The sequence below is a fragment of the Alligator sinensis genome, unplaced genomic scaffold (genome assembly GCF_000455745.1).
Source record: "Alligator sinensis unplaced genomic scaffold, ASM45574v1 scaffold389_1, whole genome shotgun sequence".
Lineage (NCBI taxonomy): Eukaryota > Metazoa > Chordata > Crocodylia > Alligatoridae > Alligator > Alligator sinensis.
The window spans coordinates 99,692-113,597 of NW_005841951.1; the positions used below are offsets into that span (position 1 = coordinate 99,692).

At 39.8% G+C, this 13,906-nt stretch overlaps 1 protein-coding gene across 4 annotated transcripts in view; it reads right to left on the minus strand.

The window, feature by feature from the left end:
• The window catches only part of PSMD14 (proteasome 26S subunit, non-ATPase 14), a 68,996-nt gene that overhangs the window by 46,187 nt on the left and 8,903 nt on the right, over positions 1-13,906 (minus strand). For 3 of the 4 annotated variants that reach the window (XM_025199951.1, XM_006020334.3, XM_025199949.1), the window contains exons 2-3: positions 11,444-11,557; positions 9,063-9,114 (exon numbers count right to left, since the gene is read on the minus strand). The exons of the other annotated variant lie outside the window; for it this stretch is intronic. In XM_025199951.1, coding sequence (XP_025055736.1) covers positions 9,063-9,110 — 48 coding nt within the window. In that variant the 5' untranslated portion in view covers positions 9,111-9,114; positions 11,444-11,557. The remainder of the gene's footprint in view (positions 1-9,062; positions 9,115-11,443; positions 11,558-13,906) is intronic. 4 annotated transcript variants of the gene reach the window in all.

The window sequence follows — 13,906 nt, forward strand, 5'->3', positions numbered from 1 at the left end:
AAGACCTACACAGGTCTACTCAGGAAAAGTATTTTCAAATCCTGGTATAAAATTACATCAAAATACAAGCTCCTCTCCCTCCTCCCAAATAAAGGAAAACAAGTGGTTTGTGCTGCATTTCACTACATACAATAATGTAGTCAGCATTTGACACAGGAGGCTATGTGAACATTTCTGATACTATTGTGAAGGACAGATTAGTACACTACTAACTAGGACACTAGATTTCTGGGGATGGCTCCAGGGGTCCTGGGCTGAAAACTGAAACTGAAAAGAAGCTGAAATTGGCAAACAGCAAAGACTTGAAAAGAAAAAAAAGTAATCTTAAAAATGGGGTGCAACACATTAAAATTTACAAGAAACAGTTCACACTTCAAATTTTAGTCTCCATTCAGTTTAAATTCTTGTAAAGAGACTGAAATTTTTTGCTAAAATTCAGGGCAATTTTTAGAGGTATAAGCACCTCACCAACTTCAGTTGAAGCCCTGGTATCTAAACTCTTGTGGGTGGGAGCCAAAGAGGAATGCCCAGTTTGGTGAATGAGAACACAGAACAGTTTCCTTGTTCCTTCCTGCCACCCCATCCTCAGCTTCCCATCCTTTCCCTCAAACCTGCATGACACCACATGAAACCTTTAGAAGCAGTTTATTAAATGGAGCCGTGATGTTTAGATGAACTATCAGGTAAGTCTTTTTTTTTTTTTTTTTTTAACCTCTTAAATTCATATTTAAGTAGGTGGTTTTGCTTCTGTCTGAGCCAAATACCATTTTAATGGAAACCATGCTTCCAAGAAGGATTCAAAACCACCAGTTAAATTTACATTAGTTATATAGCCCTCTACTATTTCTAAAGTTTGGACTGTTTTGAGATTATTAAGAATCTCTGTTATTCATGCCACTATTTTAGTTGCTTTAGAATGAGCTACACTTAACTAAGCTTTTGAGTTTTCTCCTCTAAGTCAAACAAATTATGGGAAAGAGGAGGCTAAGATGCATGTCTTAATCCTTGGTCTGCTTTTAGTTCACCTTCCATCAGCACATTCATAGCTCATATTTATGCAAGATCTTTACTCACAGACTTCATAATGGATCCTTTTAATAAATTATTTGCATTACTGCCGTACCCATAGGCTCAAATATACTAGGTACCATACCAACATAGAAGAGAATCACTGGTCTTCAAGGCTGTACAATTTAAAGTCAAACAAAGGTATGAAATAGAGAGAGAACGCACAAACAAATCGTGTAAAGAACTGTCACATAACATAATCCAATCTTGGATTTGTCCTCAGCCTGAAGAAGGGCGTGTGCGCACGAAAGCTTGCAAACACAGATAATTTTTTTGTGATTTCTTAGTTGATATAATAAAAGGTATTATCTCCGAACCAAGAGATCTAGAGTTTTGCATTTCTTTGTGTCTCAGACCAACATGGCTACCAAATACATCTATTATTGATGTTAACAAAGCTGTCTGCCTTTAATAGGAGTAAAGGTGGGAATATCCACAGCTTGTCACCTGCCCAGCTATGATCATCCAACTATGTTGGAGAGGTGTCACAATAGAGGAGAGTCTAAACGGTAACATCTGAAAAAGAATAAAAATAGTGGCTTCAGGAAGTTCTTTCCCTGCATAAAGTGCAGTGTAGAAGAAACCCCATGGGTGCTGAACACAGAAGCTGTCTAGTGGCAGATATAACAAGGGCACAAAGAGTCTAAAAAAGGTAAAGGCACGAAAGTTACCTAGACACGAATTAGTGGGGGGGGGGGGGGGAAATCAAGAGAGGGCGAGATGTGGCCAGAACAAGACAAGATAGAGCAATGCTACTAGGAGCATATTGAACAGGCCTGAGAGGTATAGGCTAGAGAAGAGGATGCTGAAGTAGACAAAATTTAAAATAAGATCTCGACTGACCTGTGGCTACAGAGAAATAAGGCCAGGTTTAGATTTAGAAATGACTTGACTCAGTAGGGACAGTAAAAGGGCCAAGCCAAAGATGACACCCAGGACACAGGCCTGAAAGAGACTATTATGAGTGTCCCACAACAATGAAGAGCATTTAGTGGAGATCACCAACTCAGTTTGAATCTTACTATGTTTAAGATGAAGCCTGGTTATTCAAAGACCTATTAGAAATATAGGATGCTCAGAGTTCTAGTGTGAAACTGGAGCTAGGCCTCTTGAAAGTCTCTGGGTTAGGGTCAGAGGGGAGAGCAACAAGGGTGATGTCATGGTGAATGTCTGCTATAGACCACCAGACAAGGAGGATGTGGTGGATAAGGCTTTCTTCAGAACACCTAGCAGAAGTTTCCAGATCACAGGCCACGGTTCTCATAAGTCACCCTGACATCTGCTGGAAGGACAATACAGCAGTGCACAGGCAATCCAAGATGTTTTGGAGACTGTTGGGGACAACTTCCTGGTGCAAGTGCTGGAGAGGCCAACTAGGGGGCCATGCTCTTATTGACCTGCTGCTCACAAACAGGGAAGAATTGGTGGGTAATGTAGTAGTGGATGCCAACTTGAGCAGCTTCAACCACAAGATGACTGAGCTCAAGATCCCAAGGAAAGGAAGAAAGGAGAGCAGTGTAAGGACCCTGGACTTCATAAAAGCAGATTGAGACTCTCTCAGGGAACTCATGGGCATAATCCCCTGGAAGGCCAGTCTGAGGGGGAGAGAAGTCCAGGAGAGCTGGTTGTATGTTAAAGAAACCTTGCTGAGACTGCAGGAACAAACCATCCCGATGTGCAGGAAGATTAGCAAGTATGTCACAGAAGACCAGGGAAACAGGGGAACAGGGAAAGTGTAGGTTCTTTACTGAATAGGGCAGGCAACCTAGTGATAGAGGATGCAGAAAAGGTTGAAGTATTCAGTGCCTTTCACCTCAGTCTTCATAGGTAAGATCAGGTCTCCGATTACTGCACCTTACAGCACAGTTTGGAGAGTAGGTGAGCAGCCAGTGGCATAAGAACAGATTAGAGACTATTTAAAAAGCTAGATGTGTACAATATGCTGAAGGAGTTAGCTGATGTGATTGAAGAGCCACTGGCCATCATCTTTGAAAACTTGTGGCAAGCTGGGAGAGGTCCCAGATGACTAGAAAAAGGCAAATATAGTGCCCATCTTGAAGAAATGGAGAAGTAGGATCTAGGGAGCTACAGACAGGTCAGCCTCACCTCAGTTCCTGGAAAAATCAGAGCAGGTCCTCAAAGAATCAGTTTCTGAGCACTTGGAGAAAAAGGTGATTAGGAAGAGTCGGCATGGATTCACCAAGGGCAAGTCATGCCTGACCAACCTGATTGCCTTCTATGATGAAATGACTGGCTCTATAGATGTGGGGAGACCAGTGACAGTACCGGTTGGATGAATGGACTGCCAAGTGAATAAAAAAAAAAATGGCTGGATCATTGGGCTTGCAGGGTAGTAGTCAATGGCTTTGTCTAGTTGATAGCCAGTTTCAAATGTAGTGCCCCAGGAGTCGGTCCTGAGGCGAGTTTTGTTCAATATTTTCATCAATGACCTACAAGATGGGATAAAGTGCACGCTCAGCATGTTTGCAGATGACACCAAGCTAGGGGGCATAGTAGATATGCTGGAGGGTAGGGCTAGGATTCAGAGAGACCCTGACAAACTGGAGGACTGGACCAAAAGAAATCTCATGAGGTTCAATAAGGACAAGTGCAAAGTTCTATACAGGCTGTCCTCAGACTTATGACACAATTGGTTCCTGAAAACAGCGTCTTAAGTCGAAACGGAACTCGGAACCAATTTTCTCATAAGCAACAACGTTATAAATGGGGGAATTGGTTCCTGAACCAAGGCCTGATACCCAATTTTCACCAAAAATACCCCAGAATTTTGTACTCGGTCAATTATAGATGAGCAATATAGCTACATTAACGTATTTGTATCATAAATAGCAATCATATTGATTTATAAGGACTTGTTTGAGGTGATTTTGCTAGACTTTTTGAAGGGCTCTTGGCTGGAGTCTTCTCAGGAGTCTTAGCTGCAAGTTTTTTCTGGAGTCTTGTCTGCTTTCTTAAAGAAAGTGTCCAAGCAAGTTTGAACAGATGTTCTCCAGGGAGATGAGCTACACAGTGAACTTGTTCACTGGCGTGGCGTCGCATCGGATCAAGCATTGTAAATCGAAACTGATGTCAAAGTTGAAACAGGGTGTCAATTTATAAATGTTGTAAGTGCAAAATGTTGTAACTTGAAAGGTTGTAAGTCAAGGACTGCCTGTACTTAGGGCAGAACAATCCCATGCATAGGCTAGGGACCAACTGGCTAAGCAGCAGCACTGCAGAAGAGGACCTGGTGGTTACAGGAGACAGTAAGCTAAATATGAGCCAAAAGTACGTCCTTGTTGCAAAGAAGGCTAACGGCATACTGAGCTGCATTAGTAGATGCACTGACAGCAGATTGACAAAAGTGATTCTTCCCCTATATTCAGCACCGGTGAGGCCACATCTAGAGTACTGTGTTCAGTTTTGGGTCCCCCACTACAGAAAGGATGTAAACAAATTGGAGACAGTCCAGCAAAGGGCAATGAAAATGGTTAGGGGGTTGGGGCACATGACTGCTGAGGAGAGACTGAGGGAATTGGGTTTATTTAGTTTGGAGAAGAGAAGACTAAGGGGGGATTTAATAGCAGCCTTCGGTTACCTGAAGGGTGGTTCAAAAGAGGATGGAGCTAAACTGGTCTCAGTGGTGGCAGATGACAGAACAAGGAGCAATGGTCTCAAGTTGTAGCAAGGGAGGGTTAGATTAGATATTAGGAAAAACTCTCACTAGGAGGGTAGTACAGTACTGGAACAGGTTAGTCAGAGAGGTTGTGAACTCTCCATCCTTGGAGGTTTTTAAGACCTGGCTAGACAAATCCTTGGCTGGGATGATCTAGTTGGGGTGGTCCTGCTCTGAGCAGGGGGTTGGGCTAGATGACCTCCCGAGTTCCCTTCCAACCCTAATTTTCTATGATTCTATGTGTCATCACCATAAAGTAGTGGTGAAAGCCATGCAAAAAACAAGCAGAAGTCCAGCAGAGAAGAGAGGCCAAGACAAAACTTACACAGGCACACACGAAGGGGAAGAGAACCCTTCAAACAAGAAACTGCAAGAGGGGTGGGGTGGAGAGAATCAATGAGGTAAGAGGATAATCATGATAACCAGAATCAGAAAAGCCAGGGAGAGGACAAAGTTTCCAAAACCATAAAATGTTCCAGAAGGATAAAGCCCTCAAATTTAGCTAGGAAGAAGTCATTACAGTTTTATTAGAGAGTAGGGGTGTACCGATAAAGATTTTCTTGGCTAATATCGTAGAATTAAGAATTTTGAAGTGGGAAGACCAAGACTTGCTAGTACTGGTAAAAGAAAAGTTGAAGAAAGTGAAAATCAATAGGAAGGAAATAGGTAATGAACAAATGGAGGCAGAAAGCAAGCAACAAGTCTTATAATCAATGCCCAGGGAGGAAAAGGAAGATGGCAATGCTGGATTTTGTGATTTTTCCTTACAAAATGAAGTAAAATCTAGGATGCAAGAAGGAAGAGGGACTAGGCAGGGAGAAAAGCTGTAAAAGCAGATGGATTTGCAAGTTCAGTATTTACTAAGGGTGAGAAGTCAAATGCTTGGCTTAAAAAATGACCAAATTAAAAGAGCAAAAAGGAAACTCATAGTTGAAAGAGTAAGCATGATCATACAACTTCTGACAGAAGTGCTCAGCAGCAGCAGAACAAAATGTAAAAAACCTGATGTTGAGAGTTCAACAGAAGTTTATGATAGAAGAGAGTCATCAAACACAGTAACAAGTGGACTGGAAGTAATACTCTGAATAGTGACCAAGATATGTCCTGCAGGCCAAATCCAGCCTAGGGGACTTCCCATCAGGCAAAAAATTTGATGTTGGGGAAGCAATGGAGACATTCATTAATTGCCGCAGGTCCCACAAATATAACAATTAACACTGCCACCTTCTGTCCTGCCACCAAATTTCTGGACTACAGAGTGGAATGAGTTGAGCAACACTGGAATAAAGAGGAAAGGACAGAGGAGAACCCAAGTGTTAGCTGATGGACTGAAAGTCTAGTAAGGAATAGGTGATAATAAAAAAAACAAAACCAGAGAAAAATGAGTACTGCTGAAAGAGCACAGCAGAGATAAGAGACATACAAGCTTGGTGAATACCAATTAGAACTTGTCCACAGTTTCAGGTGAAACAAAACAGACTACTGTCAACAACTGACTTCTGTCAAGCAACAAACCTCACAGCTGTTTCATATGACACTTTAGATGAACCAGGCTACTTAATGATGCTTGAAAAATCATTTGTTTGTTCTACCTTCTACCATTTTTTGTAAGATCATAAGTCCTCTGTTTTGTTTTTACAATAAAGGTGGTTAAACATTGCAACAGGTTACCCAGAGATGCTGTGGAATCTCCATCTTTGAAAGTTTTCAAGGGCATGTTAGATAGGCGCGTGACTGGAATGGTTTCGTCACAAACAATCCTGCCTTGAGCAGAGGTTTGGACTAGATGACTGCCTGAGGTCGCTTCCAGCCCTACTAATCTATAATTCCTCTGCTGTATTAGTTGACAGTTGTAGGTTTATTTACTCTGGGTTTAAAATTTAAAATAAAACCTACAAAATGGACAGCTCAATTTTAACACTGGACAATTAAAAAGAGCAATGTACAATAGTTTCAAATATACTAGTGTGGTTTATTGGCATGACTGTGCAGTTATCTCAGTTCCACAGAATGATTAATTATTACCATGAAATACCTGCTTTTAATCTCAGTTGAACTTACTGGATATAGTGTGAAACTACTTTGCTACCATTAAAAATATTCAAAACAAAACAACTCTTCTATTCAGTTACATATGAAACTTCCATATTCAATGATGGAATTTATGCACTAGAAGTGATCCACTTGCATCTTTCCAGCTGATTCAGTAAACTAAAAGACTGCAAAAGTAGCCATAATATTATCCAGTGCAAGCTGCAACAGGCAACAGCAGAAATTCAGTTCCCCTGAGAAATATGGAATTATTCAAAATTCCCTCACTTACATAAATTCCTTCAGGAGACCCTTTTATATTTAAATACACACAAAAGCTGTGAGGGCCGAGCACAGAAACAATTTAAGGGGTTTATTTGAATGCCATGTTCTATTATCTGATACATTTCAGATTTGCTTTAATTCTCTAGCTAGATTCAGATTACAAATCATAAATTATAAAAGCAGGCTAAAGAGTTAACACCAAATCTGAAAAACAGCTTTGATATGCGTCAGGTTCAGAGAGGACTATGAAGTGAAATCTTGAGTGATTAGACTACGCAGATGTTAGAAAAAAAATGAAGAGTCATGAAGCAGGCTGGCAGCACAGAGGAACAAGAGAAATACCCAGAACTGTTTAAGAAAGCAAAACTAAAAATAACTGAGGACTCTTTGAAGCTGCACTACAAGTGCATGAAGAAACTTTCAGCTATAAAAAAAGAAAATAGAGCAATTGTATACAAAAATTACAGCAGAGCTGGTCAAACAATAGCTGTAATTCTACTTAAATACAACACTGAATGCTTCATTTGACACCTTCCAAGTGACAGCTAGAAATTTAGGACATAGTTACAAATAACCAAAATTTGCAAATGAAGAATTTGCAATTACAGGCAGTCCTCGACTTATGAGTGTTCAAGTTACAACAAACATCACTTACGACCTTTGTAAATTACAACACTGTTTCAAGATTCCAAAGGGGTTTTGACTTTATGGCGGTGAACACAGCAGCCTCCACCTGGTAAGTCTGCATGGGGTGGGGCGGCAGATCAACGCCCCCGCTGCAAGGCAGGGATTGGGGCTGGGACAGGGACTGCCCAGCCGGGGCACCCAGAGGGGGTGAGGCGGCTCCGGCCACTGCGTGCCTCCTGTCTGGGAGGATATGGAGAAGGAGGGTGCCCTCGGATCTGCGCAGGGCGCTCCAGGCAGGTGGCAGAAGGTGCTGGGAGTGGGGGCTATGCTTGCCGGAAAAGCAGCGTGCAGCAGCCAGAGCTGCCCTGGCATCCCCATGCCTCCTAGCCCTGGCTGGGCATGTGTCCCTGGATCTGTGTTGAGCGTGGTAAAGGAACCAATCCCCCATTTATAACATTGTTCCAATGGGAAAATTGGTTCCAAGCTTTGTGCATCCTCACTGTTTTGAGAGAAAAGTTGTATTCATCTTCATACGCCCAAATCTACCCAGACTCTAGGTACACTAGAGTACCAGGGCACACGTCCCATTGCAGAACCTAACAGTTTCACTTGCAGGCCCAGGGAGGCCAACCAAACTTGCCCTGAAAATAAAGGAGACAAATGAACAGAGAAAAGATGAATTAAGGCCTCTGGGCAACATAGCTGACTAAAAAGAGGCCATAGGGGATTTCCTATTGTGGGAGAAAATACAGATCACTCAACAGTTGGAGAGTTTCAGAAAGGAATTGGAAGGCACCAGAGAGGTCCTGAGCCCACCACTAATAAAATGATAAACTTTAACATTGTTAACAATACTGATAACAACCAGGTGGATAGGTGGTAACTACTACTTACAAGCAAAAAATCTTTTAAGAAAATTTCATGTAGCCTCCCTGATTTTATATAGGGTAGGTTATCATAGGGTGCCCATCACCAAGGAATCTATTAAATCTACTCATGTACCGTATCAAGATATTAAAAATTATTCTCAATGATTAAGTCAAATAGTTTGCAATATCACTTGTTGAAAAGTGGGATTTGCAGTACCTTTTATTCCACTAACTTTGCAATACATTTGTATCCATGCACCATGTTGTTTAGATAACTGACGGAAAATTGAAACAATATCTTTAAGTTTGAAAAAATCAAATAGAAAATGTTAGTACAGCAATTCATGTTAACACAAAGTTCAAACTATATAACAATGTTTCCTATATACTTACAATGCTGCAATTAGTTAAATTTGCTACTAAAAGATTATTTTTTAGTAAATAAAGAAATACTCCAGCAACTGTGATCAGTATTAAAAGAAAATATTGACAAGCTGCACACTAACCTGTCCCAGCCCAGGCATACCTCCTCCAAGTCGTAGAAGTCTGTCCATATTTCTAGAAAACAGAAACAAAGGAAGAGGTTCCCAAGCTCTGAAGTGTTTACTAAATTGCTATCTATATAATTCACCTTCAGTCACTCAGTATGTCAAAAATATTGGTGGTAATTACAACACAACATCAGACTTCCTGTTAATTAACACCACATATTAATTCAAGAAGCTGTCTTCCATGCTAATTAACAGACCTCGCTTTATTGCTTTGGTTTTGGGTTATCCCCATTTCTGAAGACAAGCATTCTTGTCATACTTTTCAAAACTTTGCTACCAGTCAATTAATTGTATTTTTACTGTTACCTGAAAACAGCACCTGGATAGATAAAGTGCTTGGAAGTTATTACAGATATGACTGAGTTTCCTTCAATTTGTCCATAGTGCATCAATAAAAATTTAAAAGTAAGGATTTTTAACATCCTCATTAGTAAGTTCTGTGCTAATTAACTTACAGCTTGTCAGTTATCATCAAAACTGCATGTGAAAGACACTGAGCAGATTATGGATCTCTGAATTAGCATCAAAAGTTTTTTTAATGAACTCATTATACTAAAAGAAATACTGTAAAGTAAACATTAAATGCATTTAGTTAGAATACTAGGGGCAGTGCCATTATTTCATGCATTTCAAATGTTGCTTATAGGATCCCTTAGTATATTCCAGGAATAGAGCTAAACAACTGTTGTGGTTAAATAACTGAATTTCCCCGCTTTTACAATTCTTAAATAAGGAAATAATCTTGATTAAGTATACCTCAGAGTACCTGTTCACTACTCCTTCCCACTTTTAAATAATTTAATTTCTTTCATTTCATTGCTGCAATTCCTTCTCTTCTTGAGACATAATCAGAAATATCATTTCAAATACATAGGAAATATGCTGTCCCAAAATATATTAGATTTAGTACTTTATGTCACTTTCCAGGGCATGCAGATAAGTTGTAAAACCAAACCAGGGCAGCTAGTGATGATTTGGCACACAATAGCTAAAAAACCCAACTAACTCAATGTCTCAGAATTTGACATGGAATAACGGCTTTAACTTCAGAATTTATTAACTATAATTGAAAGGTTTACTGACATCAATCTTACTTGAAAAGTGAAAGAGTACAGCATCAAAAAATAAATAAATAAATAAAATCACATCCTTAATATCATAGGACTTCTGAATAAACTGAAACCGTCATGATTTAGCTCACCACTACAGGCTCCTATGCATGTGCAGAGGTTGCTCCAACGCACTGGAGTTCCAGTGCGTCAGAGCAGACTCGATTAATCGGGTAATCAAGTCTGCTGGAGCAAAGAAACCGATGGGCTCTGGCAGCCTTCTGCGTCGTGTGTGTCAGTATTGCTGAAAAAATGGTGGCAGGGCGCTTTGAAATAAAACCTGTTCAATGAGCTTCAGTTCAAAGCACCCCACTGCCATTCTCTCAGCGCGGGGACACATGGCGATATTGATACATGACATGCAGACGCTTTAAATAGCGTGGCTTGCTAATTAAAAGTGCCTGGCACCATATCCCAGCACATGTAAAAATGCCCTAGGAGCCTGCTTAAGTGTACCCTTGTAAGCCTGCTTTAAAAAATAGACTGAAAACAGCAAGTGACCATACTTCAAAAGCAAATGAGTTCTCACCCCATTTATTACGCATTCACAAAAAAAAAAAAAAAGAGAGATTACATTAACAATACAAATTTAAAAACCTGATGCAGACTCAGGTTCAGAAAAAGGGATATGGATAGAAGTATGGTATCTGGAGTAGGGAAAAATAGCATGGGGCTGAAGGGTCTGAAGGACCAGAAAAATAACTTTAGTCTATGTATTGAAAGTAAAAGTAGAGAAAAGATGGTGCTTATTTTGAGAGAAAAAAAAAAAAAAAAAAAAAAGAGATGGGTCAAATACCCATTTTAAATTATATTAACATTTTTCTTAACAAGTTATAGGTGGGAGTCTGAGCATTATTTACATGTCTTTATTCCCTAATATTCGGAGAGCTTTATTATGCAGGTTGTGTCAAAAACAAGTAAGTGACAACTGTTTTACTTAGAAGCCACGCACCCCTAGGTTAGACAACAGATTTGTAGAACAGTTCGGACAGGGATTATCTCATCTCTGGCAAGAGGTTGGACTAGATGATCTCAAAAGTCCCTTCCAGCCCTACTTTTCAATGCTTCTAAAGCTACAGTTCCCCAGATAACACTTTTATAAAGATCAATGAAGCAGAAAAGGAAGTTAGAAGTTAGTGAAAAAAGAAACCCTTTAAAAAAGTGCCACTCATTACCTTTCCACATATCTTAAATGTTACAGAAGACCAGATCAAATTTGTTTCTTACCTGGCACTCAGTCAGAGCTTTCACACACTGGTCAATAGAGTTGGCAGGAGCTACTTAACCTCTGGTGTGGCCCCCACACTTCCTGGCAGCCTAAAAACTAGTTAAGTCTTCTTCCTTAAATAAGAAAAAAGAGGAAAAAGCAGCGGTACTTTAAAAACAAAAGCATAGAAAATATCATGCTTCATTTTCTGAAGAAGGCAGGCTTTTGAAGAAGGGTTCAAACAAAAACAAAAAACAGTTACTGCTAGCATTTGTGCTAGAGAATTTAATGCACTGCATAAAATCTGCATTGCCACCCTCTCTGCAGAAGTTTCCCAGCCACATAGGCTGCTTACAAACGTTCAAAAAACAAAAAAACCCCAGCAACTCCCCCCCCCAAACAAAACCCCACGCTTTACCAGAAGCAGCAGTGCATTACTTCAACCTTTGCGGCATCTGCATAATTTGGGTACTTCACCAGGGTTTTTGGGCACTTATCTAAAGTTGAGTCGGTCAACTATAGATAAAAATGCCAAAAAAGCCCCATTAAAGCACCTGATCCATACAGACGTGCGAGCTGGGTCCAACTAAGGCAAGGACGAGCGAAGTCCCGCCTGTGGGGCGGTTCTGGTCAGCAGTGTACTCCATTTCCCAGCAATCCCTGCCTGCATGGGAAGAGGCAGCCTGGAAAGAGGCATGTACTGGACTCAGCATGGGAATACGCCAAGTGAAATAAAGTACCAGGGGTTTTGTTTTGTTTTTTTTAACATCTGTAAGCAGCCACAGTGGCAATATAGGTAAGTAAAAATCAAGCTTCACGTTTTAGTAACCACCCTTTTCCAGAAATAGGAAAGGAAAAACAACTTCTGTAACTAATAGGAAAGAAGTTTGTCCATAATAATCTAAAATTTGAAATTTAAGAGAAGAATCGGCAGTGATTAGTACAGCAGTGATGTTTTAGCAGTAAGAGCAGAATAAACTAAATATATTTACTAAAGGGATTTAAATCTGGTTGAAACTCAAGGAGTACCTATGGATTTTTTTAGGACACTTTTAATTAAATAATCTGTAACCTTATTACAGGAAATCTACAATAAAGAAAAGTCATCCAGTTTTCAAATTTAAAATCTCAACAGTTTCACTTTTTTTGGCTAACTATTGGTATAGCAGTGATATCACAAAATTTGAATACCACACAAGCATATATTGTGCAAAAGAAGTTTTAATGAGAATTTGTTAAAACCAAGTTTTATTTTCATCAAAAGAAAATTCAGCTTAGATCTGTCTAAAAGTGACATGAATAAATATTCCCAAATCTCTGAAACCTTGGGCACATGTTTTTTTTCCAGATTATAACTGGTGGCACACTTCACCCCATAGGCCCAGTTCTACCACACAGAGCCAGCCTGGCCAGGGCCTGATATAGCCCATTTTTCACAACATACTTCCATCATTCATGGCATACCTTTTGGGAATCATTGATATAAGGTATAGATTTTAATCATGGTTTAAATTAGGCAAGCAGAAAATATTAAGATCGATTATTTGAATGAAGGTTGATTTGTATTTATACTTCAGTTACTTCCCCCCCCCAAAAATTTGTTTGGTAGAACCATAAAAACCATGTTGAACTGCAACAAAATAGTTTTTAAACTAAACTCAGTATTTGGTACCAAAGGATACACTATAGCTACACACATACATTAAGTAACTTATTTAAGCTCAATGTGCATCTCTCTAGATTCTTAATCATTTTATTTTTTTGTTAAAATGGCAAGCAATATTTAATTATTACATTATTTCTACTCTAAACTATTTCTACCTGTTATACTACATTTAACAGGAAATGCAAATTCAATTAAAAAGTAATCACAAGCACTTTTTAATATTACTTCATCATATTTTGGAAGAAATTCTTATGCAAGACCAAAAGTGATTTATTAAACAAAGGAAGTGTTAATTCTTTAAATCAGAAACAAGTTATTTGACACCTTGGGCAGGTTTTCAAAGAAACTTACGCAGGCAGCTATAGATACCTATTGTAGCTATCTCCATCTTTATGTGCACCTAACTACCTTTGAAACCTCAAGACGGAGGCTTTAAAACTACTACATCTCAATTGTTCTCTTCCCCCTTCCAGCCCTCTTCTTATTCATAGATTATAAAACGTGATGAGGGAAGCTTTTCCATTTCTTCCCCCCAGTTCCCAGTTGGTTTTTCAATTCTGAATTGACTAAGTCCAGTGAAGAAGATATTTTGTTCTCCACCTGGTAGCCATACATAGATAAAGACTATTTGGCGCACTGATAAAGACTTTTTGGGCTAATACCGATGGCCGATTATTAACGAGCCATGTCATCTGATAGTGATCCAATTGCTGAAATGCAGCCTGGCAGCTTGGAAAGCAGCATCCGGCTGGTAAGTCTGTTGGAGGGGAAGGGGCATGGGGAGGAAAGGGGCATGGTGGGGGTGGGGGGAGGGGGC